At 46.5% G+C, this 26,027-nt stretch overlaps 4 protein-coding genes across 9 annotated transcripts; 3 read left to right on the top strand and 1 right to left on the bottom strand.

Annotated features, from left to right (window-relative positions):
• Positions 1 to 353: 353 nt before the first annotated feature.
• LOC101781674 (transcription factor TGAL6) lies at positions 354 to 8,749 on the bottom strand. 5 transcript variants are annotated; one of them, XM_004976917.4, is made up of 14 exons: positions 8,605 to 8,749; positions 8,138 to 8,354; positions 7,945 to 8,037; positions 7,324 to 7,636; positions 6,480 to 6,630; positions 5,709 to 5,823; positions 2,579 to 2,786; positions 2,399 to 2,473; positions 2,131 to 2,190; positions 1,961 to 2,038; positions 1,815 to 1,878; positions 1,418 to 1,689; positions 1,071 to 1,307; positions 354 to 992 (listed from the first exon to the last, which is right to left on the bottom strand). In XM_004976917.4, exons 6-14 carry the CDS (start codon positions 5,762 to 5,764, stop codon positions 837 to 839), a joined length of 1,206 nt encoding a protein of 401 aa, XP_004976974.1. In that variant the 5' UTR covers positions 5,765 to 5,823; positions 6,480 to 6,630; positions 7,324 to 7,636; positions 7,945 to 8,037; positions 8,138 to 8,354; positions 8,605 to 8,749; the 3' UTR covers positions 354 to 836. The 5 variants fall into 5 exon arrangements, with proteins under 5 accessions (XP_004976974.1, XP_022683937.1, XP_022683936.1 ...); XM_022828202.1 differs by lacking the exon at positions 7,324 to 7,636 and having other exon boundaries at positions 2,579 to 4,498; XM_022828201.1 differs by lacking the exons at positions 7,324 to 7,636; positions 7,945 to 8,037; positions 8,138 to 8,354; positions 8,605 to 8,749 and adding an exon at positions 6,093 to 6,382 and having other exon boundaries at positions 6,480 to 6,636.
• Positions 8,750 to 12,416: 3,667 nt separating this feature from the next.
• On the top strand, positions 12,417 to 16,270 carry LOC101780469 (UBP1-associated protein 2B). 2 transcript variants are annotated; one of them, XM_022828398.1, is made up of 2 exons: positions 12,417 to 14,094; positions 15,750 to 16,270. In XM_022828398.1, the coding sequence occupies exon 1, from the start codon at positions 12,502 to 12,504 to the stop codon at positions 14,083 to 14,085; it is 1,584 nt and encodes a 527-aa protein (XP_022684133.1). In that variant the 5' UTR covers positions 12,417 to 12,501; the 3' UTR covers positions 14,086 to 14,094; positions 15,750 to 16,270. The 2 variants fall into 2 exon arrangements, with proteins under 2 accessions (XP_022684133.1, XP_004976971.1); XM_004976914.3 differs by lacking the exon at positions 15,750 to 16,270 and adding an exon at positions 14,235 to 14,657 and having other exon boundaries at positions 12,418 to 14,094.
• A 1,451-nt stretch (positions 16,271 to 17,721) lies between these two features.
• LOC101780871 (prostatic spermine-binding protein) lies at positions 17,722 to 20,941 on the top strand. The gene is made up of 3 exons (XM_004976915.3): positions 17,722 to 18,178; positions 18,761 to 18,861; positions 20,221 to 20,941. The coding sequence occupies exons 2-3, from the start codon at positions 18,769 to 18,771 to the stop codon at positions 20,662 to 20,664; spliced, it is 537 nt and encodes a 178-aa protein (XP_004976972.1). The 5' UTR covers positions 17,722 to 18,178; positions 18,761 to 18,768; the 3' UTR covers positions 20,665 to 20,941.
• A 1,612-nt stretch (positions 20,942 to 22,553) lies between these two features.
• Positions 22,554 to 25,596, top strand: LOC101780067 (regulation of nuclear pre-mRNA domain-containing protein 1A). Its single transcript, XM_004976913.4, has 7 exons — positions 22,554 to 22,885; positions 23,360 to 23,607; positions 23,740 to 23,901; positions 23,988 to 24,144; positions 24,226 to 24,368; positions 24,495 to 24,530; positions 24,639 to 25,596. The coding sequence occupies exons 1-7, from the start codon at positions 22,810 to 22,812 to the stop codon at positions 25,389 to 25,391; spliced, it is 1,575 nt and encodes a 524-aa protein (XP_004976970.1). The 5' UTR covers positions 22,554 to 22,809; the 3' UTR covers positions 25,392 to 25,596.
• The last annotated feature ends 431 nt before the right edge of the window (positions 25,597 to 26,027 follow it).

Below are 26,027 nucleotides of genomic sequence, written 5' to 3'. Positions count from 1 at the left end.
TTAATAAAAAGTTTACCCGTTTACCCCACTTGTTTCTTCTTTTCTGATATCATTTTTTTTTTGGTTCTCCCTTGGATCTGCCTGACATAGTATTAGTTGTTCAACTTTTCATAGTATATCATAGTAGTCTCTGTTTTGTTTTTAATCACAAGCTCTCGTAGAGTCATAGCTCTCGACCTCTCTTTGGTTGTCCTTCTATAAATTCGATTAGCAAAGCTTTGCCGTATTAAAAAATATAGTTAAAAGAAAAACTCTGGCGGAGGTTAACTTCCAAAGATAAAATAAGGATGGTTCTGAAGTCTGAACCGAAAGCAGAACTGGTGCAAGCAATCTCGTCCGATGCAAATACTCGCAAGTGTGAACTGCTACGGATGCATCTCATTCCTCAACAGGTGAACTAGCTTGTTCCATACTCCGTACAATACAATGGCACAAGGACTGCATGCCCAACTCATGAGAAATGGATAGACACTAGTTACATACTGTTACATCATATATACCGTAAACACTACTCGTAAAACCCATCATTTATACCAATTAATTATACGGCTGTAGAAGGCCTCCGGCCAGGTATACCAAAACAAGATATGTACACGTCTCAGAAAAAGGCCTCAATTTTCGTTATTCATTGATCACTGCACCTGACAAGCGCACACCAACTTCCTGTTCCCCAGAGACGCCGGCAAGCATGGCGGCGCCGCTGGCTGAGAAGCCTTCGCATTCTTCATCCAATCCCAGCGAGGTCGACCACTTGTTCGTCCTCGGCTGGCCTACAACGACCTACTACTCTTCGTCGTCGTCTTCGTTCATCTTCAGTGGGTTTTCGCCACCGACGTCTAGCTAATCGCTGCCTCGCGCCGCGTCGCCCACAGATGGCTCAGCGCGCGGAGGCGCTGGAAGTAGTCGCCGAGCGCCAGGAGGCCCCTCGCCGCCTGCCGCGTCGTCAGGATCTTATGCATTTGCTGCATCGTCGTCTGCCGGAGATGGTCCGCCTGCAAAATGGGTAGCGTGTGAGAAGCAGGGGATCTTCCACTTGCGGATGGTGCTTGGCGACCGGGTCGGTTGGTTACCTGGGTGACGAAGCCGACGAGCTCTTTCAGCTTCTCCACGGCGGTCGCCATCTGCAGCATGTAGCCGTCGGGGAGTCCGAATGGGTCGGCCGCGGCCGTCAGGGTCTCGGCGAGGTTCTGCTGCAGCTTCTCCATGCCCTGCGACAGGGCGTCCTCGGCCTGCGTCGAGGTGTGCTGCAGGCCGCCCACGGCCATGAGCTGCGGCTCCGTCAGTGGCTCCAGCTGCGGCCTTAGGATCTGAGTGACACCAGCAACAGCAAGATCCAACGTGTGAGACAAAATCTCTCGGGAGGACAGCACTTGTTTTATGTCTGAAGCTGCACGGTAAGTGAGTCTGAGCCGGCCACCTTGAGCACTTCCGACGGCCGGAACCCGCCGATCCACAGGAAGAACCGCTCGGCGGGTGTCTTCCACATGCCGGACATGACGTAGAAAACGTCGGCGTTCGCGGCCAGCGCCTTGATCCTGAAGAGGTGCTCGTAGTTGTTGAGCCCGGTCTCCACGAGCGTGCGGAGCTCCAGCTCCGATGGCTGCCCCTGGAGAGCAGACCTCAGCTCGGCTGTGTGCCTGTTCTGCTCTTCGACCCAGTTGCTGTAGTCTATCTCGAACCCAGCAACACCTGTTGGAAGTGAACCATACAAGCAAGCCGGAAGTCAGATACACAGGGTCTGCCACTGAACATTTTGCTGAATGCCACTGAACGACAAGTGTTTGTTCTTGAGAATGATAGGTGCAAAACCTGACCTGGATCCATTGGTCCTGTGAATCCGAGAGTCGAGTCTCCCATGTTCCCATTTGCATATGCACCCTGCAGATCAGCCAATGCACTGAATCAGGGAATGTAGCAGGGACTGATGAGATGGCTTTAACCAACGGATTCTTTCTTGTACCTGTTGTCGAGCCCGTTGAAGCTCTTGCTCTAGTTGTGCCAGCTTCATCCGGCTTGTCTCTAGCTGCTGGATGTAAGCCTATTAAACACCAACAAAATCGGGGCCAATTGTGAGATAGAAGGTCACTAAGCATGATAGCACCAAAAGATTGGTGAAGTTCTTGTGGTTACCTTTTTTCGCAGGCGACTCTTCCGAGCAGCTTCTCTGTTCTGTGCAAGTCTTCTCAGGACCTGAGGCAAATCATTTCAGGTTTATATTCAGAGCATTTTATTTCTCTTGCAACAACAAATCAAATAACCTATGAAATGGACTGTCGAAGTTAAGACTTAAAATATCACTTTTCTCTGTTGTAACGTAGGAGTATTTAAGAAAGACTAAACATGCTGCGGCAGTCAAAAAGACAAAAAGGAAAACAAGTGAAAGATCCTTGAATTGTACCCTCTCTGGCGGCCTGCTTGTTTCCTGATCCGTACTTCTCGCCGGCTCTAGTGCTACCTGTGGAACATCTTCTAGCTGCACAAAGCTCATCAACATCAGTACTCTACTCCACCCATCGATGGACAAATCACAGAAGCCATGCAAGAAATCAAGCTGATCGATGAGTTCATCCTTCCTCACCCTATTGTCGAACTTCTTGTCCGCTTCCATGACGGTGGAGCCGCTGGTGGCCTGGCCGCTATCGACCTTGAACGGATCGCTGTTCCACATGCCCATCACGGGCGCCGGCGCCGGCCGCTCGTACACCCCCATTCTGACAGGCACCGCCGCGAACTGCACCGCGGACGCAGAGGTCATGAACTCCGGCGGGGAGGCGGCGCTGCCGATGCTACCCAAACAGAAAAACAACCAGCGGGGGAGGCAGCGTGAGTTAACGACAGAGCGCCGTTGCAGGTGTCAACCAGGTTAAAGAGCGAAAGAAAAAAAAAATGAGAGAAAGGCAGGCGAAGCGAAGCTTTCGAGCTCCGAATGGAATGAGCGCAGCGGCAAAGGCAAATATGCTCTCTCCGATTGCGGCCGCAGCTGTGCTCAGGAAAGGCGCTGGGAAAGGCAACCCCGGCGAGCACTTTTGGCAAAGCCGCCGAGGCTGACAACGTACGCAACAAATGATGGCATGATGATGGATGGCGCGCCGAGAAGACGCCGTGCACTCCTGTCACGGAACAAAAAAATCTAAACGTCCACGACGGCGTCTCCGTCACCTCCGGACGGCAATGGTTTCACAAGAAGGAAAAGATCGGTGGCCGCCGGCCCGGGCAAGGGAAGGAACGGATCGACGGCGAGCTGAGGTTGCCTACTGGGATGCGAGCGAGAACCTGTGCTGGTGCGGCCTAGGAGCCTAGCTAGGCGGGGTGCATCTGCATCGGCTCAACGAGATGATCGAGAGAAGAGAATCGGGAGCGGCAGCTGCCGTGGCCAGTGATGGCTGGACGATGCCGTCGCCTCGACCTCGAGTGGAACCTGGAATCTGGAATCCGGCTCCGGAACGAATAATTCGAGCCCGGACTCCAACGGAAGAGTTGCCACCTCTGAAAATTTTTCATGCTCCTGCTTCGGCAGCTGCTTCTCGTCCCCATAATTTCTGCGTCCGCGATGCTCGTTTCGCTCTTCTGCTCAGCGCGGCCGCCGTCCGGCCGGCGACGGCAGCAGGCGCGACAAACGACGACCACGAGAGCGTGGGTCCATGGCCACCTCGATCTCCACTTGATCGAGTTACGACGCCGTCTTGGTGCGCTGCGTGCGGCTGACCAGCGAGATACGGGATAAGCCCGTGTGCTGATCTACTCGGACGCGATGATAGCCGCGCCCCGGTCTCAGTCAGGCGCGCACCGGCCGACCGGCGGTGACGCTATGCGGCCAAGTACATCTCTACCCCTGGGCTGACAAGGACGGCCACCACACCGCCCGGCCAGTGCTAGGAATTTCCGGCCATTATACTTAGTAGCAGAGGCTAAACTAGTGGTTAAGGATTAAGCATGTAAAGGGTGTGGTGACGGTGACGCCTGACGCCCATCAGTTCATCAGCGGTGGCATCACACCGCAGGAATAGCAGTGCAAAGCAAGAAGGCTCCTGAAGGAAACCCCACAACGTCACTAGATTATAGCTAGAATTAGATCCTAAACCACAAGCTTAAGCTGATGGCCAGCTGCATGCATGTTGTATTCTTTTGACCCTCTTGTTTTTTTTATAGTCCACAACTCCACATGACCACATGAGAGCTCAGAATACCGTAATAAAACGACAGTGTTTCTAGCATGATCTATCCAATTATTCATGGGCCTCAATGATTACGTGCAAAATGCAATGCTTGCTCCCGCACGACAGGAAGCAGAAGCTTCATCACACATAGTGGAGGGCTCGCCAAGCCAGCACGGCCAAAAGAAGGTTTGGATTGGATGGCCCCTCAATTATTGGCGAGGCCACTTGGCTTTTACGGCGAAGCAGGTTAGGTTGGTCTCTGCTCTATCCAGCACACAGGAACAGGCTGCAGATAAAGAAGTGGTCGCTGGGCATCATCTTAACCCCACCATCCAACTTATCTGAAACAGAAGTGCGTGATGAGCGTAGCATTTTTTTTCGGCTTAATTTCGCCACACGTGTGGGTGCGATTTGTCACTGTACCAGGTTAATATGCAAGGATCTGGATCCAATTCTCCTATTGAAACAGTCTACAGAAGATGCAATTCTAATGGTGTATAACCATATCGAGCCGATTATGCAGATCTCAGAGGAGATATGCATGAAAGCAAGAACATAGTATGTGATACATGCACGCACCCTGAAATATATGAAAAAAAAAACCTGCAAGTTGTAGCGTGTGTTTACTGTGCACAATGATGCTGATGAAAGGGAAATGTGATGACAAAAGAAAAGGGAATGTCTGATTGAGTTGCCAGTGGTGAAAGCTGCTGATGCACAGCAGTACAGAACTGGTCACCACTTCCTTCAGATCAGCACCAGGCCACTTGAGCAGGAGGCTGGCAGCCCCTGCCCTGCAGAATAGTGGGCTGGAGACGGTGCAAAACAAAACACCTGTCCTTCGCCAGAGCCTAGTGCCTCACTGCCCATGCACTGTTTTGCCAAATAAGGCTCTCAGCTTTTTTCCGTTACGGGGTCAACTATCAGAGGACCTCAACTAAAGAAAGACCTGATGCAAAGCTCACCGTCATGGCCGCTAAAAGGAACGGTACTGATGGCTAATGTGTGCTATTCAGGAACAGCTATGCGTCCTGCATAATTCAGTGGAACCTGTGGGCTAAAGCTTGTCGAAAACGAGAGCCCATGGCTGCCTAGGCTAGGCAGAGAACAAAGGGACACGTCTCCCTTCACAATCTGCTTTTGGAGAGTTAGCACAAAGTATTTCTTGATGTAGCATGCGTTTTGGTCCTAACTGGTGATTCCAAAAGACGGTAGCCATCTTTTTATTTTTCCTACTTTTGAGCTTCACTTTGTTTATTTTAACTAACATGATCTCACTCTAGATGCACTAGTCCACTTGCACCTCTAAAGATCTAGTATTCAGTTTACATCATGATGTGCCACCCACAGGTAATGAAAATCTAATGCAAATTGCACTACTAGTCTATTAGTGCTAGTGACACAAAGCTATTAGCTCTGCTCTTTGCTTCACGTCTTGTTCTACTTCAGATGACTGATTGGACAGTCATCAAAACATTGGTATTTTGTGAAGGATCGGATCGACAGAACGTTCAGATGAAACAGGGGGATCGGGTCTGAGGAAATACACACCTAAGCTTGTGGAGGTTGAAATGATCTTCAAGGTATCCATGGTAGAGCTCCATCATAACATGCTCAAAATGATCTCCCTTAAATTAATACTTATATTGATCACCTCACCTCATGTCTGCCAAACAGAAATAGCAATTCATTTACCAAAACGAGAATACTAGCTGCATGATTCATAAAACTTGAAGGTTCGGCCTCTGCTCTAGGTTGTCTAGTGTTGAATGAACATGAATGAAGATATAGTCTTAGAAAAAAAATAATCTTATGAAGGATACGCTCTGTTGAAAATACAAATATTTGATCACTTGCTCCAATCACTTTATTCTGGCCAACAATATAAAGATTCTCATAAACATATGGGTTCTAGAGGTGCTATTCCAGACTTACTGGAGAAGCCAATATGATTGATTGTAGTTCTGTATCCTTGCAGCAGTTTGCAGCCATCCAAAATAAGAAGGCAATAACAAATTGAGCATGACTAGCTAAAGTTCCAATAGCCATGAATCGTTTGTAGAAGAACGCATCCGCTGAGAAGCTATCATGTCTTAGCCCAAGAAACCATGCCCTATTTCTTTCAAGCCAGCAGGAATGGAGAGGTAAACAAGCTATGCTTGGCAAGCTCTAGTGCGATGCCTTTGTTGTTGTCAATTTCTACCAAAACTCCAGCTATCAAATCTCTAGCATACATGAAGAGCAGACAAATAACTGAATTCTACTTGTTCATGACTAAGATCAACACAGACTGAACAAGCAAAAGGTAGGGAAACTTAGTACCTGATTGCAGTTTCTTCAGTTAAGGATGACGGGAGACATCGAATCACTGAACGTAAGGGCCTCCACAGATGTGCTCTAGCTCAGCTCCAAAGGACACCACCAGTTGGCCGGAGTAAGTGAGGCAGGGTTATATAGGAGCCAGCTGCCTTCCCTTTAAAAGGAGGAGCCAAGTATAAAGAGCTTTTAGTATCTAATATTATCACCTGGGCCTCATGCTTAGGATGCACTAATTATTCTTTACGTAAACTAGTTGGATATGTGCGAAGTTGCTTGCACACAGGAATACATATACGCATCCATCATCACCTAACAAGTGAGAGCCAGAAAAGTATGCACATGATTCTGACAGAGAAGAAAGACGGTAACTTTCAGGTGTAAAAGAAGCATGCTTTTAAGCCTGCATTGCAGGCATACACTTGGTTAGTTAGAGAGATCGACACATTAGGTGCTCAACAGTATCAGATAACACAACAGATTGGCAGTGCCCTGGAAAGGCAAGACTCCGAGTAGTTTCCACGTACATTGTACTGCAATTCCACCAAGCAAAGATGGTTAAATACACAGCATCCACTGTCATTTACTGATTAGGCAGAAAGGTGAACGCAAGAAAACTCTGCAGGCATGATACACAGTTACTCATAGATGAGAAGATTTTAGTGCAAAGGGAGTTTCTTATGGCACAAGAACTCCTGCAGATTAAAGGTCCTTGCATTTGTGAGCTTGTTACTCACAGATACAGATGAAACTATCTAAACATAAATGGTTAAGGAGTATAATGGAGCGGAGGACACTAGGACAGCACTAGGTTCATGCGAAATTATAAAGTGAGCTTATCATGACTTACCTCAATTGCTATAGTGCCTTTGGAACCTCAAGAAGGCCATAAGGATTTAAGTAATGCTCATCGTTGTGATGACCCTATAATGGGGTCCCATTAGATTCCGTGATGCAAGTAAGGGACATCACTAGATTCACCAAGTTGGTGCATGGTGGAACTTCCCATTTCTGGGGTATCCCTCCTGATCACTAGACCTCCTCAACCTTCCCAAAAAGAAGCCTTTACATCTTTCCTTTTTGCTCAAATGCTACTCGTCTCCAATTCCTCGGTGCTTTCCACAGTGGTGTATAAACATTTTTTTTTGTTAACCCAGTGATGCCTAACAATGTTGTTGAGAAGAACACATGATGTTGATCAGTCATTTAAGTATACAGTAGATAAACCTATCTTGGTAACAAGAAACTAAACATTGTTGAAAACTGGAAAGAAGGTACAAATCTGTTACGAATTTTTATTTGATTCTGTAATGCTACGTCGTCTACTCATTTACGAGTCTAAGTCGTCCCGCTATTGTGCAATCATTGCCCATATCTTTCCAAAAGCAAGAGGAAATTACACTGCATAATAATCTGATCCAAAGCAAAACAAAACGAAGAGGAATATATTACGCTTAGTGGGGGCACCTACTCTTTTGTGAATTGCGTAACCCTGGTGCGCGACGACGAAGAATTCTCCTTTGCCATAAAGGCGCAAAAGAAGAGGAACCTTTGGACGGGCAACCTAAAAAAGAAGAGATAAGATAAAGCACTATGAGGGATCAATTAGTAGTATAATTAGGCCACAATGATGCAGTCCTGCTAATATATGCAAACTACTGAACCTTAATGCAAACGGGCCCCTGCTTGCTGATGGCAGCATTATTGAAGCTGTTCATGCATGTCCACATCACGGTGCGTCTATTTTTCCCTTTCCTCTTTCTGGAGTGAGAATGCGTAGCAGCAATAGTCGTGGCTGTGGCTGCTTGATTCCTTCGTCGCCTTGTCTTCCTTTTGGCCTGATTGGTCTGCACCCTTCTTTTCCCGACCTCCTTTTGCCCCCTTTCCAGAGTTCATGATGTTGAGTATGATTTCAGGGAAATTTCTGGTAAAAAAGTTAGGGTAATTTTATAGCCCCCTCGAGTTAATTGGGGCCTTAAATATATCCCAAGAATATAATAGTTCAGGAAGGGCAGCGGGTTGATCAAATAATCCGCTCAAACATCAAATGCAGCGGTTTGATTTCTGGGAAGCAACAGATCATAAAGTGAAGGTCGTACTCTGTATGATCTGAAAAAAAGGAATTACTTACTTGCTACGTAGATGCAACTTCAGATTTCTTCTGCGTCGAGGATTCCGGCTGGCTACCTTTCGGCAGGCAGAAGTAGGTGGTGGTAGATTGGAGAAGCGGAGCAAGAATTGGGTTGACTGCATCCGATGCTCTGCTGGAAACGAACACTGGTTTTGTTGTACTGCTAATCTGGTGGGCCAACCTTGCCTGGGCCTTGGACGGCAGCTAGTCCCCGAAGCAGCAGCATCCACTAGGTAGGCTGTAGGCAAGGTACCCATGCTGACCAGTGACGAGAGATCAGATCGAAAGTTTCTCGTCCAAATCTCCTGGATTAGGGTTTCCGAGACTATCAGCATTAGGATTTGATGGCCAAATAATTTGGATGCACACACATCGTATAACAAGTATTACTACTGCTACTTCTAAAGTTCTAATGTACGATGTGATTACCTCTATGAGCTGAATTGTGGGCGTGAAGAAAATTAACGCGAAAACAATGCGATGAAGAAAATGAAAAAAAATAAGTAAAGTTGCAGTAGCACCATCGAAAGCAAGAGGGAAATTCACCCCGTGCACGAGGCGTGCTACTCCATTGCACCAAGTGAGCAAGCATAATGGTGTATGACTAAGATTCTCACGTGAGCATTGCTGCATACTACTTCCTCCATTTACTTTTACTTTTACCGGTAGCAAGGACATCGACACGGTCTGCAATCAGATTTTTGGCGGTAGCTTCTTTTAAATTATGTTTCAGCAAAGATCACTAAGAAAACGCAGGATATGTTTTGGGCAAATGCATGGTCCGAATCTGCCGAAGTTAACATCATGCATTTTAAAACGAGATATAAAAAAAGAATGGAGACGATTGCCGATTTGTGCTCGCCATTGTTTCTTAGGATCAAAAGAACCTCGCAATTGTTTGTTCGTTTTTGTTTCTCCTTCTAATAAAAATTTGGCAGAGCTCTTGCTGTTCCTTAAAAAAAAAAAGAACATCGCAATAGTGAGTGAGAGGGCACGGTGATAAGCTATTTAATTACAAAGTGGGTGAAAAGCAGTAAACGAACATAGTATTAGAATCTCAAAGTAACGCTGGATGTTGGCTGCTTATGCCTAGTATCGATCAGTGAGTACATGGTGGCCTGAGCTGATGGCGAGTGATGGCTTTGCTGCAAGTTGCTCCTGCGATCTTTGTGCAGGCAAAGTTCAGTGTTGTTAATATAATCAGAACAGAGCTTGGCTATTGGTTTGTGCCATGGGAGGATTCCCTGATACTCTAGTCTCTCGAAGGTGCTTTGCTTCACATTGAGCTAGCAGAGGCCAAACATGAGCCGTGAAATCATCTTGAGCAACCCAATCAGAAATAAACAAGGAGGAGGTGATCCCAGTTTCTTTTCGCTGCGCTTTTGGTCGTTTGATCTCTCCGCCCTTTTTTGATCCGAAGAGAAAATGCGCTTGGTCGTGCGTCACGGACCGATGCCAATCGTAGGCCAGTTGGTGCTTCCTTTTTCCGGGGAAAACTCTGCGTGGCCGACATGGTCATCACTGCGCTGTTCATATTTGTAATCTACGCTTGAAAGTTCAAAGGCTAGCGTCGATCCATGGGTCTTCTTCAGGCATATCCGCATATGCCTGGGTATATCTCTGCAAGAGTGACTTGGAACAGAGACGAGCAGTACGCGATGGCATGCATACTCTTCCAAGAACCATGGAATCTCTTCAGAACTTAAAAATGTCAAATTCTCGAAATCATTCAGATAAATCCAGCCATGTCTTCGGGTAACCTTGCAGTGATGCCCTCACATAAGTCGCGAACGCAATCTACTCAGCACGAAGGGGATCAGGATGGCTTCGGTCTTCGCCGTTGGACAGAGGAGACGCAAGCTCGACTTGGATAGCTGCTGGATAGACCGCGTGCGTGCCATTACTTCACCTCCAGTTGCAAAGCTAAAAAAATAAAAAGTTGCAAAGCTAGAAGCCTAAAAGAGATCACCTTGGGTATCAGCTATCAGGGCATGCAGCTACAGAGATGCTCACTGGACGAAGGAAGGCATTTCGTGTTGATCCAAGGAACCCTGACCTTTTTGACTGACTTTGCATGCAGTGCACACATGATTTGCGCCTGCACTAGCTGATCTCTTTGCTCGGAGACCTGTTCGGATAGGCTTGCATGTGCAAGTCTGTTAGCTATTGGACAGCATTAGCAATATGCCCATGACCAATGTGATCGCTCTCTGATCTTACATGTTTAAAGACATACGTCTCTCTATCTTTGGTTTAAAAGTGGTGCAGAAATGTCTTGTACCTGCTAATGGGATAGGCAGTGATCAGGAAGGAAGGTCGACGCAACAATTATTGGACATTCTATTTTTTTTATCAGGTTTTATCTTAACTTCTTTCATCTACAACCAGATAATCGAACAACTTTTCTTTTCTTTACAAACCCTATCTGCTGTCAGCAAGCACATTGCACTCACTACTCCACCACCTCCTCTCCTAAAACAAATCTGCCTGACAGTAATCCACCGTTCCCTTTTCTTTTCTTTTCTGAAGCTAACAAAACATTTTGCGATACACATAAAAAATGGAATCATTGGAGCGTGCCTTTTCTTTCTGAAAACAAAACAAAAAAAAACCATAGAAAAATGGGAGGACAAGAGAGCGAGGTTCCAACAAGGAATGAAAATGAATTGGTGGGGGGCACTCCACCTCGCAAATACGATGCCCCACTTGAGCCAATAATTTGGGCCATGTATGCAGAAAATGGAGCAGCCAATGTCATCTCTGCCTCACATTTTCTTTATCTAGACAGGCACCCGGAGCTTGGGTTGGCTCCGGTTGTTAGGCCGGGGCCCCATGGCCGCACGCATTGCTTGCTGAGGCTTTGGGTACAGGAAGCCTCAACTTGTGGAGAGGAAGGACGCTGTGCGCGTCACCATGGCTGGCCTTGAATTGTTCGTGCACCTTTAAGCGTAGTTGTGGCTGATGAGCAAGCAATACGACTCGTTATGCCTTTGGGTTTTGACTTTGCATATGGTCGCAAAAAACTCGGTATTTCCTTGTGCTTTTGACTAGGTGTGTTGCCCGATTTTCATTCACTCGAGTCTAGACCTTGGGCAACTGATTTCTGTTCAAATGCAGCTTATGGTTATTTTTTTCTTAAAAATGATGAAGTTTCCCTAGTGTTCACTGCAGACAAACTCACAGCTGAACTCGGGTGTCTTTACGGGGTGTTTTTACTTTTAGGGGGTGTTTTGATCCTTGAGCTAAAGTTTAGTCTGTGTCACATCAAATCTTCGGAGGCTAATTAGGAGAACTAAACATGAGTTAATTATAAAACTAATTACACGGATGGAAGCTAATTTGCGAGATGAAACTATTAAGCCTAATTAATCTATCATTAGCAAATGGTTACTGTAGCAGCACATTGTCAAATCATGGACTAATTAGGCTTAATAGATTCGTCTCGCGAATTAACCTATGTACAATTGATTTTATAATTAGTCTATGTTTAATCTTTATAATTAGTATCTAAACATTCGATGTGATAGGAGTTAAACTTTAGTTCTGACCAAACGGGCCCGTAACAATCTATTTTTCAATAGAAGATTAGAAGTACGCAAGATTGTGGTTGTGGTGATTCCGCAGAAATCAGTATAATAATGGCAGTTCTAATGGGCTGGAAATTCGGTAATGATCTGGCTGGGTTATGTGGGCACTCCAAATAATACGGGCCGAGAAGAAAACTTAGGACGACTCCTGGGCCTCCATAAAGACTGCCAGCCTCTGCCGTCGTTAATCAAGGCCCGCTTGGTATATTTATTCCACCTCCTTTCTCTCTCCTCTCATCAGTGGTGTCCGACCGGAAATCCCAATCTCCCCTTGCCTTGCGCCTAAACCCTAGCTCGCTCCCGAATCCCGATGGCGCCGAAGAAGCGAAAAGCCGATCCCGCCGAGTCCGCCGCCGCCGCGGAGCCAGCCGCCGGCAACCACCGCCAGGAACCGGCGTCCTCCGAGAACAAGCCCCGCGGCACCATCTACTTCCCCATCACCGACGACCCGCCCGAGCCCACCGCCGCCGCCGAGGACGAGGACGAGGGCGTCGGCGACGATGGGGACGAGGCGGAGGACATCGGTAAGCTGCTCGAGCCGCTGTCGCGGGAGCAGCTCGTGTCGCTGCTCCGTACGGCCGCGGAGGAGAGCCCCGTCACGATGGCGGCCGTGCGCCGCGCCGCGGAGGCCGACCCCGCGAGCAGGAAGCTCTTCGTCCACGGCCTCGGGTGGGGCGCCGGTGCCGACGACCTCCGCTCCGCGTTCTCACGCTTCGGCGAGCTCGAGGACTGCCGCGTCATCTCCGACAAGCAGTCGGGCAGATCCAAGGGCTACGGGTTCGTCCTCTTCCGCTCCCGCCGCTCTGCGCTCCGCGCCCTCCGCCGCCCCCAGCTCCAAATCGGTGGTCGTCTTGCTTTCTGCCACCTTGCCGCCTCAGGTCCCGCACCCCCAGCCTCTCAGTCTCAGAACCCTAGCTCCAACGCCAACACCAACACCAATTCCAACTCCAACTCCGGTACCACCAGCAACGTTTCTGGCTCATCCTCGCAGCCCGACAATATGCCACGCAAGATATTTGTTGGTAATGTGCATGCTGATGTGGACGTCGACCGCCTATACGAGTACTTCTCGCAATTTGGTGAGATTGAGGAGGGGCCGTTGGGCTTTGACAAGAACACTGGCAAACCAAAGGGATTTGCGTTGTTTGTCTACAAGTCTGTAGAGAGTGCCCGCCGTGCTTTGGAGGAACCAGTGAGGAATTTTGATGGCAAGATGCTCAACATACAGAAAGCTATAGATGGGAGGACCAAGGGCTCATCCGGGACAAATGCAAATGCTAACTCCAATGCCACCACTGCCTCTGCGGCTGCTGCTGCACAAATGACTGCTCCTGCCAGTGCCGCCATTAGCCCATATGATGCATCAGCATATGGTGCTGCTGCTGTTCCTGACTTGGGTTTTGCACAGCAAGCAGCTATGTTGGGATTAGGCGCACAACAACAGGCATTTGCTCAGCCCAATGCAATGCTTGCCATGATAGCAGCAATGCAAAACCCAGCCGCACTGGGGATGACACCAGCCATGCTTGCAGCTATGAACCCAGCCTTTGCTGCTGCTGCACTGGGTGCAGGGGGCCAGCAGGCACACACAGCTGGTCTTACAGGTTTTGGAGCTCAGGGTTTTGGGACTCAGGCGTTTGGAGCAGGAGGTGCCGCTTTCCCAAATGCAGCAGGTGTTCAAGCAGCAGCAGCTGCATACCAAGGAGCTGGAGCTCCTCCTGGTTTTCAAGGGCCACCTGGGTTTCAGGTTGGCCAAGCAACTACCCAGACTAGTACTGCAGCGGCAGCTGCGGCGGCCGCTGCCAATGCTGCTGGTTATCAGGCTGGGGCTGCTGGGCAGGGCCAAGTATCTGGTGCTCAGATTGGGGGCACTGGTTTTCAGGGTGGATACTGACGGAACTAGGTATATTAACTCTAAACCTGTTACATTGTTTTATGACCCACCTCTACTACTGTGATTTGAGTTCCTTCATTCTTTATGCATTCTTTGTGATTTGTTGATCTTGCTCTTATAGTCTTCTGATTCTTTTCCTTGTATTTTAGCTTGGCATCTGCGGGTCGTGGTTGGTTCTTGTGATTTTACATTCGGATGGCTTTTAAGTCTATGTTGGTGCCAAAATGTTGCGAAAGGGTTCCTGCTGTTGAGTTTTACAACCAGATTTGAATCAGATACCTTTGTGGCAGTATTTGAAGGAGGAACTTTCTTGAAGAATCATGCCATTTTTATTGCCTACAATGTAGTTTTGCTATTGCGGCTTATAATTATGTAGTTTATGGGTCTGTATTGGATTTCATGTACCGAAATATCTGTATTTTGACTAGTTGGCTGTTATCTGGTCTCATTGACAATATCAAAGGGTTTTTCTGGGCACTTGAAGACATTTTAATTGCAGTTGCAATTGTAGTGCTGTTTGGAACTATGGGGTATTCATGGCTTTTGCCTTAAACTTGAAGTTGCTGCTTTGAGGTTGGGTTCGATGACTACAGCATTTAAGATCTTAAATATCTGCAGCTTTGTTGCCCTTTAAGTTTATTTCTAAATTTGCCCGGTGTTTGACAGTACCCGTGTAGAATAGATTTAATTCATCATGCATACCATGCTTTATAGAGGGAACTCGAGGGATGGAGCCTAACTTATGGTATCTCTGTTTTGTATTTATTGTTCATATACCTTGAATTTTTCTGAGGTTGAAGCATAGCAGTTGGAGTTCTTTCTTATGCCAGCATTACTCTGTTACACAGTTCATGCCCTGTCGCCCTGACACTACTAATTACATTAGCCCCTTCATTTCCTGAACTGCCTCCACTTTAATTTGATTTTTCATTAATTGCTTATGCTAGGATATGCTGGTGATATAAGTACAATCTAAAGATTGTCCTTGCATTGTTCCTATTAGATTCAATAAGGCAATAAGACTTTGATTACTTGAATTTGTTCTTACTGCTGGTAGATGGCTAAGCTGTTGAATCGTCACTAGAAGTTCAATGCGGACCTTTGAAATATTGAGTCATCATGCAAACTCATGAATAGGCCAAGATGAAAACTGTTAAGTGGATTCATATTAATAATTTTTAATCCTTATCCATGCAACCATGCTACTAGGTTTTCTTTTCAGAACACATGGAAGTAGCAGTACTATTCATGAGCTATGGAATTATTGTGTTTATTTCATCATGGTAATTAGAATGGCTATTGATGATCTACATGACTGGCTGGTTGTGGTTGTTTTGTCCTGGTGCTGTTGGGCCATGCATATTTCTAGATTTGAACTATACTGCTATATTTGAAGTAATACAGTTGGCACTTGGCACGTGACCAAGTTAATCGAATGTGGATTGTCAAATTGCAATTTCTAAAGCACTATAGCTCAAATAGTGCCGAAAGAACACTTGAGGCAGTTAGTGAAAGGAGGCGGTTAACTGGTAGAGGCGATAAGTCCCCTCTGTATTTTATTGTGTTAGGCTGGGTGGAGGTGAGGCTAGGTCACCTTCTGTTTCACATTTCTATTATTTTATTTTATTTTGGTTTGTAGACTAATAGGCACCCTGCTCTTTCAGCCCGCCCGTGCACAGATCCACTCTGCCAAAGTGGCAGGCTACATGCTTCCGTCGGTGTCAGCTGATGGTGACTTGTGCTTATAATCCACTAAAAATCATCTTGTCATTATCAAATTCTTCTGAATAAAACATGACAGCACGACTGACCCAGGACCCCGGTGACTAAATAGTCTGGCTCCGCCCCTGCTCTGCCTTCTGGCCTGCCCAAGTTTTGCAGATGAGTGTAGGATGGTAGTTCGTTCTTGTTAGAACAGTTATCTTCAATTCCTGTCTGGGAAAACTGTTATCACAGTCGATAGCTAACAGTTATAAATGATTCAGTTAATCTCACATGACTACTTAGGGCATTAAGTTGTGGGGACTCCATATATTTTCCTCACTAATTGCTCCTTTGTTATTCAGTCTTTTCTAGTTTTTTCTTCATTGTCAGCAAAACTACTTGTTGCTTCCATAATTACTCTTTGGTAATTGAATGACAATGTTCCTTTAGATCTACTTAGCACTGCCATGATTATGATTTTTGTGCCTCTCGTCTATTCAGCCTCGTATCTTTATGTTCTGTTGATATTGTTGTGTTCTTCTATACTTCTGATTATGTTTGCATCCTTACCCATTGTGGTTTGTATAAGCCTCTCTTGAGCACATGATCATCGTTGTTCTTATACAGCATGCAATTTGATTGAGCTTATTTCAGAGTTATGTTGAACTGATTATCCAAATTCTCGTGGTTCTTTAAGGTTTTCAGATCAGTAGTCCTAATTAACTCTAAGCCGAAAAATCTCAGGGGACTTGTTTGATTCTTAGATTGCCCAAACGCATTCAAGTATACTAGTATAGGGAATCTTAGTCAGATCGTTTGTTCCGTGAAATCATGAATGCAAAAAGAATTTCAGAGCATGGTGTTCAGAGTTATCCACTGTTAACTTGTAACTTCTCTCACTTAATTCTGCGATCTTCAGCTATATGTTAGAATGTGAGTTGGTGGACATGATTTACGTCACATGAACTATTTATGAGTATGGGCATGGTTTGGCCTGGTTATTTTGGGGGCTATTGGCGTATAGTGCAACATGGAGTAGAGTTATGGTATAATGCGCCCAGCACAGTTGGTGCCTCAGACAAATTGGAAAGGTATGAACTTTACTACCCTTGCTATGAATGATTCGGACTTGAACACTCATGAATTGCTTTTGAAGATGTTTAGACCACCAGAACAAAGGAATCGCATTCCCGACTTGCTGTTGCCCCCACTAATTTGCACAGCTTTTCTTTACACAGGCATCATGCATGCAAGTAGCCTGATGCTCTTGCTGAAGCTTTGCCAATGATAATCTTGGCTTTTGATCTTTCCTCCCCGTTGGGTTTTCATTTCCCATGCCTTTCTGGTTAGATTCATGCAAACACGTGTTTTATCATCACGACCGGTGCTTACTGCCGACATGATGTCCCCATCCATTTCTGGGATTTCCTCTGTTAAACTGCCGTTGTTTGTGTCTGGACCTCGAGATGGACGATTGAGACGTCGGGTTTGTCGCCGCACGGGCGTTGGCATCCTGCATGCCGGAACGGGTGGCCTTCTTTTTTCTTAATTTTGATTTTGAGGGTGTTCTTCCAAAGATTTCTGGTCTTCCTGAGGAAACAGGTGGGCGTCCACCTGACGTAGTACTCGGATCTTTTTCCGGATTTTACCTTGTAAATTAATGAAACTCTGCTCCAGCGCGTGCTTCTTGCTGATGGCTCAACGGCCGTCCGCTGTTCCCACCAACTCACGGTGATATTCAATGCACGTCTGATGTCTCCTGCACTGAATTTTCCCATCTTATCTACGAGAACAATAAAACTTTGGTATATCACGTCATGTCTGAGACGTTAATGACGTGTTAGCGACGTGCGCTTGGCCGGTGAAGAATTGACCGCTGCCTCTGTCCTATGGTTGCCACAGGAGTTCAGCTCTGGTTTAGGCTCTCGGTCCGAGAAGCGCAGGCTTGCGCCTGCTGTTCTGGTCTCGGGTGGGAAAGCAAAAGCCGAACGCCCACCACGAGATGACGGTCCAAAGTTAACACGGGTTAATTAATCCGTGCTTAACACCGTTCAGTTTTTTTCCCTTCACTGTTGGAGTCCACACAATCTTTCTTCAAGTCCGGGGGAACAAGTGATTTACACATATGCCCTCCACCCATCAGTAGCCATGGCTTGGCCCCGGCCTATCCTGCGCCCACCACCTGCCCTGCCCCTCCTGCCCGAGCTGCCCGGCTCCCTACCCTCTCCCTCCTTCCTCTCTCTAGTGTGTGTGAAAAAGTCTCCTCCTTTCCTCTGCTCCACCCTCCCGTTGCAGCCATGGAGTTTGCCTAGTTGTGCCCGTTGAGTACTAGTAGCCTCCTCGAGACCTTCAGATCTGCGCCTCCTAGTTCCAGTTCTTCGACACAAAGGTAACCTCCCCTGTTCCTGGTCTCTTGTCTGGCCACACTGAATTACTTCATGTTCTTGCTGGTGAGGATAATCCTATCTGTTGCCTCTGTTAACGCCTAAACTCTTCCTAGTTTGTCGTTTCATGAACTGTTTTTTCATGTTTCATGGAGCCATGATAGTTTTTTTTTAATCTTTTGCAAAGCCTGAACCTTTATGTGCATGTTTGTGAAGTATTTTTCTGGCAGAACGGATGGAAGTCTAACATTTCAGGTTCTCTTGTTGAGACAAGAAGTACCATCTTGTTCATCCCATGTTCATCTCTGTTTTATCCATTTTATTTTTGCCCCGAGGCGCCCCCCGTAGCCTCCCCCCGTAGCCTTCTTTACCTGACAGTTGTTGTCCTTGTGCTCTGCGAGCAAATCCAAGATTGGGTTTTTGCTAAAATTAGGGTGCACAAAATCTCAGGGCTGAAGGCCTTTTGCTTGGCCTTGGGAAAGTAAACCGCTGCCAGTTTTTAAGTTTTCCTTGTTCGCCTCCAACGGTATACTGTCCCATCTGACGGGCCTTGTTCCCTGTGCATGTCCACGTGGCCTCCTCTGCAGCCGTCCAGATGGACACCGTGACGCCCGCGCCCCTGCAAGCTGCCGCCGGAGCCGGCGACGCCGCCGTCTTGGAGAAGCTGCTCGCCGCCGCCGTCGCCGAGGTAAAACAACCGGCATGCTCCTGTTCGTCTTGTCGTTCTGGTTCTTCTGATTCGGTGACATATTTTTTTTCTCACCTCGATTAGCTTGCCCTTTTTCCTTTGTTTTTCGAGGAAAATACCCTACTGGTGCGAGGCTGCTTTGGGCCGTTGAGTGGGTGGGATATTGTTCTTTGTTTTGGACTTTTCGGATGCGGATTTGTGGGGGTGGGTTTAGGGTGTGGTTTCCAGCCCGGGATTTGAGTTCCGCGGGGGGTGGGCCCACCGGGCCACAGGATATAAAAAGCGCCCTCTTGTTGCTTGCTAATTACGTGCTTACCCCGCGCCCGAATATTCGCTTCCCATGACACCGAAAGATTCCTCTCCAGATATTTTTTCCCCCCAACCGCACCAAAAGTATTTTTTCCCCTTCCCTCCAAAAACAACAAGGAGCTGCTGGACAGTTTTATTCAGTGCTTTCCTTCTAAGCAAGATGATTAAAAAGTGATCTGATTTTCTGTAGTAGTGTTATTATGCGGCTAAATCCCTCCTTTTTTTCGAAATTGTTATGCATCTAATTTCTCAGCACATAGCTTTGTACTTTCGTAAGAACGAGAAAGCCTTTCTTCAACGCCAAGGCTGTCGCCCCCTGGTCCGCGTGTTTGCCGTTTGCACTTTGCAGTAGCCAGCAGGAGATGCGATGCGACTGCGACACAAGAGACCTGCAGTGTAGTTATTTTGCAGTGGGGTCCCTTGGCAATAGAGATTTTGACGAGGTCCCTTTTCTGCATCATTGATTCATTGTCAAAGCCCTTTTGTAAATTTCCAGTGGGGCTACATTACCAGACAGCAGATACACCTTGGCCTACCTCGGCCTCAGGCTCAGGGTAGGAATTGAAAGCTAGTTCTTGCCCTCGTCTATACGGGCCCCTGGATGACATGTGGCCCCGGGTAGTTGCTGTACTCTTCAGCCTACCCTCCAGAGCTGGTACATAAACAGTTGCAGTGGATCCAAGTCATTGTTTCTTTAGATCCGGTCATCTACCGTGTCGACTGGTGGATGGTACTGTATCTCCACATGGTTATGGATGACTGTTACAGGCCAGTTCTGCAGCAAACTATCCTATTTACGCTCATCGACCCGGCACAAATTTAGAGTACAATACATCCATCTTTGATGTCTCTAGCCATCTGAATTAGCTGCCTTTAGCTGGTTACAAGTTAGAAGCCACCCAGGATAAATGGAAAAAGGGGTATCTAGATCATCACCTGGACAATGAAAGCGGGACAATGAATCTTGTGCTATATGAATTTTTGTTTCTTCAGTGTTTTGACTTTGTTCTGAATGTTGACATCTGCATATTTTGCTTGATCAATGTACAGGGTCCTATCTGTGGTATGCCTGACTTCAAGATGAGTGGAAAGAAGAGTGACGAGCTTGAACCAACTGATGCTGGTGATGAAGATGACGGTGGTGACGATGGGGACGAGGATGGTGACTTTGGGGAGGGTGAAGAGGACATCTCAGAAGGAGAGGGATATGATAACCCAAAGGCCAATGAGAACAAGAAGAAACAAAGAGGTGATGCTGAGGAAAATGGTGAGGAAGCTGAGGAAGAGCCAGAAGACCAGGAGGGTGGTGGTGGCGATGATGATGATGATGACGACGACGACGATGACGATGATGGCGGTGAAGATGATGACGACGATGACGGTGGTGAAGATGACGACGATGCTGTAGATGGGGAAGATGAGGACCAAGACGAGGATGAGGAGGAAGATGATGACGAAGACTCACTCCAGCCCCCAAAGAAGAGGAAGAAGTGAAGATCTTCGATCCGGCAGTAGTTACCATGCGCTGAGTCCTGGCTCTCTTTCGGTCCTGTCCTCGCATTCGCATTCGAACTTTCCTTTAGAGTTAAGAAGGCTCCACACGTTCTGCGGCACGTGTGGGCGTGTAGGTGCTTTATGATTTGAGGCAATTAGGGAGAACTCTGTGTCGTTGTTGCTTGCTTCTGTGGAGGTGAACAGATGTTTCGCTAACATAATTCAACCTGCGTGATGAAAGCCTCAAGATTGAATATGCCATCTCTTTTACCTCGTACAGAATCAATCATGAAGGCTCGGATTATCACTTTCCTGCAATCATGAATTCGCGTGGCATCTTTGTGTGCGTTGTACGTTTGTAATCCATTCAAATCTCAGCTGATTTAACTGAACTGTACAAAGGCGAGGCACTGCATTTTCTCTTTGGGGATTGGTTAATTGCATTATTGGTTATGATGCCTAATGGGAGTGATTATGACTTGCGGATAGTTACTTTTTGCCTTTTTGGTAAAAGAGATGATAGCGCCCAAAGCCAGAACTGCTTGAACTCTTCGCTCAGATCAGATCGTGCAGCATGAAGGAGCTCATTACAATGCGAAGGCCGAAGGCCAAGTCCCGAGCCTTCACCTTTCATAGCGATTCTCTACTGTCACCTTGAACTCCTCTACTAGTAGCCACGACGTCATGGTCGTTGCCTCGTTGGGTCCCCAAAAGGCCAAAACTTTGTCACGCTGCCCGACTAAAGGAGCTTCATGGGTGCTTAACGAGATGCTACACTGATGGAGCATTCTCCATTACATAGTGCTTGTATGCCATGTGTTCACTACTAAGGAGCGGAACTTGCATATGACATTTTGCATCCAAAATAAGTCCCTATAAAAAACACGTGTCTACAATAGAAATACATGCGCACACCACCCTATTATGATGTGCATACAACTCTATATTGCAAAGTGTGTTTGCATTTGACTTTGCAGCAAGTCTCTTGTCTGATATATTAACTAGCAACATAATAATTTTTCACATTTTCAAATTTCCTATAACAGAAATTCCTTATATTTCTCGAGAATTGAATAATACTTCTGCGTTATGGTAACGTCTAACGTACTAGCGTATCTTTTCGAATATGTCACGTTATTGGTGATGCTAGAACATGCTAGAGATATGTTGGGTTTTGAGTAGGGTATGGATGAGAATGTAGACACCTCCCCTCATTGGCTATAGAAACCTAGGGTGAGGATGGCCTAGTAGTAGCTGATGAGTATAAGGTTGTTGACCGATGGTTAGTGTCTAATCGAGGCCCGGGCGACCCTAGGTCTTTGCTCGGGCTCCTCTATGTTTGAGTTCATTAGGCCCAAGTAATTACTAGACCGTATACAGTAGATGTTAGATCTAATGTATTGCTAAGCCTGTTAAATTGCCCTGGCTCCTAAAATCTCTTGGGTCCGCCACTATCGACGGTAGCACACGACTGGCATGACTGTTGTAGTCGAAGAAACTAGAGTCAAACATAAGAAATAAAGAGGCTGGAGAATACAAGTTTGGCTAAACATCAAGTCTTGTCGATCGCCTATATAATTAAAAGTGTTGTATGAAGTGAAAGTTACAATAGAGACGAATAATACTGGAATAAAGAAGAAAATATGGAAGCTAGTAATCTAATATCTTTAAAAATAAGATATGACTTGTTTAACCTAAATCCTATAAATTTGTGTATTTGAAGGCCATCATTTATTTGAATAGTTGGATTTTCATACAACACCCTGTTGTTAATATATTTTATCTTTTTCAAATACCATTCTTAGTTTAAATTTAAAACTTATATAATTTGATGACTAGAATGATAATAAGGTAATGTTCCTTTTTTTAAAGCATCCAAAGAAAAAACAAAGAAACACGCAAGGAAAACGCCTGAGCCGATCTGAATCGCGCTTACACTCCTCTTCTTAGTTCTTACCTCCCCAAACCCTAGCCTCCCCGATCCATCTACACATCGAGATTTCGGCGGCCGATGCCTCCGCCACCGCCGCCGCGGTCTCCTAGCACCGTTTCCGCTTAGGGTCCATCGGTCCTGCTTCCTCCCCGTCCACAAGATTTGCGCGACGCATCGGCGATTTGAGCTCTGCGTGCTGTTCGGGCGCGGCCATGAACAGCGCGTTCAGCGAGGAGATACTCGCTGACAAGCTCGCCAAGCTCAACAATACGCAGCAATGCATCGAGAGTATCCTTGCTCTGCTTTTCTCTGGTCAAATCTTTGGATTTTGGGTCGTTTGGTGGTGCTTCCGGGAAGTTTAGTGTGAAGTTGCAATTTCTGCGTTTAGTCTCGCTTTTCTGTGAGATTAGACTATAGAGACATGTCTTCTTTTTGCGTGTAATCTTGTGTCCGTCGAATTGCTGTCAGCTTCGTTCAAAGGGATGTCTCTTTGATTAGGGGATCGGGACGTACTGCGCAAGATAGCAATTTTTAGGCGCCTAGAAATGCAAATTCTTCTGTGCCCGTCTACACTATTTTCAGATAGATTCTTGACTTGCTGGGGACTCTCTGTTCGGTTCTTTTTATAGAATGCCTACTGAAACAGTCTGACTTCAAATCTTTTAACCTATGTAGGTGGTCTAAATAGATTGAATTTTTGTCATAACATGTATTCTTGTTATCTGGTTGTTTGCCTTGACTTTTGCTCTTTGTGGCTGCTAGCGCTGTCGCATTGGTGCATTTATCATAGAAAGAATGCAGAGCAAATTGTCCAGACTTGGGACAAGCAGTTCCACAGCTCTAGCAAGGAGCAGAAAGTCCCTTTCCTGTATCTTGCTAATGACATCTTACAGAACAGCAAGCGCAATGGGACAGAGTTTGTAGAAGAATTTTGGAAGGTTCTCCCTGGGGCGCTTAAAGATGTAACTGAGAATGGTGATGATCGTGGGAAGAAGGTGGCATCTAGGCTGGTGAGTATCATATATCAATGCTATGAGCTGGACAATTAGCGTTGCATATCTATTTTGAAAATACACGTGTACCCTGTTAATATTGTCGTGTTGCTACAAAACTTACTAGTAACGTACCAATGCATGTCCTAGGTTGACATATGGCAAGAAAGGAGAGTTTTTGGTTCACGCGCTGGGGGCATCAAGGATGTGATGCTTGGAGCTGCCCCTCTTCCTGTTTTAGATATGACAAAAAAGCGCTCTCATGGTTCGGGCATAAAGATTGTCAAAAGAGATTCGCGCTCTGTAAAACTTGTAAGACTTCTGCTCCTACTAGACTTTGTTTTAACAATTGTATGTTGCTATGAAATTCTCTAAAATTTCATCATGTCTTTGATCAGAGACTAGGTGTGGGAGGAACTGCAGAGAAAATTGTATCTGCATTGCATACTGTTCACAGTGAACAAGCAGATGAAGATGCTGACCTGGAAAAATGCAAGACTTCTATGCGTCATGTTGGAAAGCTGGAGAAGGATGTTGACAGTGCCTGTAGCAAAGGTATTACTTGTTGCCAACCTGAGTCGAGCCCTGCATTTTTGCTACCTTAGTAGACATTCTTAAAATGTTCTCTGGATGCAGCTGAAGATCCTCGTCGTGAGGTTCTTTGTGCAGAATTAAAGGACGAGGAGGCTAACATGAAAAAATGCATTGAAAAGCTAAAAGTAGTTGAAGCAAATAGAGCAGCTGTTGTGTCTGAATTGAAGGAGGCATTGCAGGAACAGGTCAGAACAACATGATCCCTAAGTAGTTATGGCATTTAGTTTTTTTGTTGAATTTGTATTTGCTTGTTGTCATTACTTATATTTTGGCTACAGAGCTATGAAATCTTACTTGTTTATGTTAATCAGGAATCTGAATTGGAGAAAGTTCGTACTCAGTTACAGGTAATGTTCCCCACCCCCACAAACCATGGAAATGTCATAACAGGCTTGTAATGTTCTGCGAGATGTAAACGTTTGCCATTCTTATGTCTTTAACTTTCCAATCAACAGCTGGCTGAAGCAATGGTACATGAAGCCTCTAACATGCAACGGAGACTCAAGAATGAGCCAACCATTCCGCTTCCCAAGTCAGCAGAGCCAGGAAAGGCGCTTCCCAATGGGCAAGTAAAGGAGCAGCAGAAGACAGCTGCTGCTATCCTTGCGGACAAGATTGCAGCATCATCAAACTCTCAGCAGATACTGCAGTCTGCACTTTCTAAGTTTGCTGCTGAAGAAGCGAAGAATTCATCTGAAACGCGCTCAGATAAGAGGCAAAAAACTGACCAACCCTTGCAGGTCCCAAGTGCAGCCAATGCTGCTGCTTTCGTTCCAATGCCACAAGTGGTTGCCACAACAGCTCAGCAGCAGCCCCAGGCAATGCTAGTACAGCAAGCACCTATGCAAAGCCAAGCCCCTGCTCCCCAGCCCCAGTACAACATCTACCAGGCCCCTCCCCAGCAGTTTGTCCAGCAGCCTGGAGGTGTAATGATGGGCATGCCTTACAACATGAGCACCATGACCCCGCCCCCGCCTCCACCACCGCCGCAGATGATGAACTTAGGAAGGCCATCACCTTCAGCACCCCAGCCGCAAATGGCTGTCATGCCGCAGACACAGCCTCAACCCATGCTTCAGCAGCAGATGCCGATGAACCTAGCCCCTCAGATGCAGTTCGCCCTTCAGCAGCCTGGCGTGCCGCCCTTCAGGCCGATGCAGCAGCCGCCGCCCCCTGGAATGCAATACTTCCACCCCCAATCTCAGTGACATTTTTGGTAGCTTAGCCCTGTTAAACTTTTGACAGGTTTTTTTCCCCCGATTTAGCGTTGACTTGGTAGGCAGGATCTGACTGCTGTAGAGTATACTGTCTGTCTGTGGTTGGTCATTTCGTCATGTTGTTGTACTTGTACATGTAATGCGAGGAGAGTAAAGATGCGAGGAGAGGGTAACAGGAAGATTAAAGATTCAGATAGGCTGTGCTTCGGTTGCTTGCATTGCGTTGGGCTTTCGTTAGCTGCCGTACATATCCTGGACGAGGGGACCCATAGCGTTTGGTAGACTCCAGTTGCGGGAAGCAGAATTGCTGAAATGAGTTTTCTGAATAGGCTGCATATGTGGATGCAAGCTGAAATTGTGTGGGGTGTTGGCAACTTGGCATGCACGGTGCCATCTGCCATACATCACCAACGAGGCCGAGATGGGGGGTCTCAGCGGGATGGCGCTCTGCTCCTTCGAGGCCTGATCGTGGGCTCGCAATATTGCCGCCGCCCGCCGGTACCGTGAGGAATTCAGAACGTGTTTTCTTTTTTCCGAAAATGTGAATAGGATCGATGTGAACTACTTTGTCTAGGTGCGTAGTTTTCACCACTACCTAGAGTATATGTTTATATGCATAGATATATA

This window comes from Setaria italica, chromosome VII (genome assembly GCF_000263155.2).
Source record: "Setaria italica strain Yugu1 chromosome VII, Setaria_italica_v2.0, whole genome shotgun sequence".
Taxonomy (NCBI): Eukaryota; Viridiplantae; Streptophyta; class Magnoliopsida; order Poales; family Poaceae; genus Setaria; species Setaria italica.
The sequence above is the reverse complement of the archived record's forward strand: the minus strand, read 5'-3'. Positions and strand labels throughout refer to the sequence as shown.

Bases quoted from the DNA above. Each gene is read 5' to 3' on its own strand.
- LOC101780067 (XM_004976913.4), top strand. From the start codon at position 22,810: ATGAACAGCGCGTTCAGCGAGGAGATACTCGCTGACAAGCTCGCCAAG. The intron at 23,608-23,739 runs GTGAGTATCATA...TGCATGTCCTAG, and splicing joins AGAAGGTGGCATCTAGGCTG to GTTGACATATGGCAAGAAAG. The intron at 24,369-24,494 runs GTCAGAACAACA...TATGTTAATCAG, and splicing joins AGGAGGCATTGCAGGAACAG to GAATCTGAATTGGAGAAAGT.
- LOC101780469 (XM_022828398.1), top strand. From the start codon at position 12,502: ATGGCGCCGAAGAAGCGAAAAGCCGATCCCGCCGAGTCCGCCGCCGCC.
- LOC101781674 (XM_004976917.4), bottom strand. From the start codon at position 5,764: ATGATGGAGCTCTACCATGGATACCTTGAAGATCATTTCAACCTCCAC. The intron at 2,191-2,398 runs GTACAATTCAAG...GATTTGCCTCAG, and splicing joins CAAGCAGGCCGCCAGAGAGG to GTCCTGAGAAGACTTGCACA. The intron at 1,879-1,960 runs GTACAAGAAAGA...GCTGATCTGCAG, and splicing joins TTCAACGGGCTCGACAACAG to GGTGCATATGCAAATGGGAA.
- LOC101780871 (XM_004976915.3), top strand. From the start codon at position 18,769: ATGGACACCGTGACGCCCGCGCCCCTGCAAGCTGCCGCCGGAGCCGGC. The intron at 18,862-20,220 runs GTAAAACAACCG...ATCAATGTACAG, and splicing joins TCGCCGCCGCCGTCGCCGAG to GGTCCTATCTGTGGTATGCC.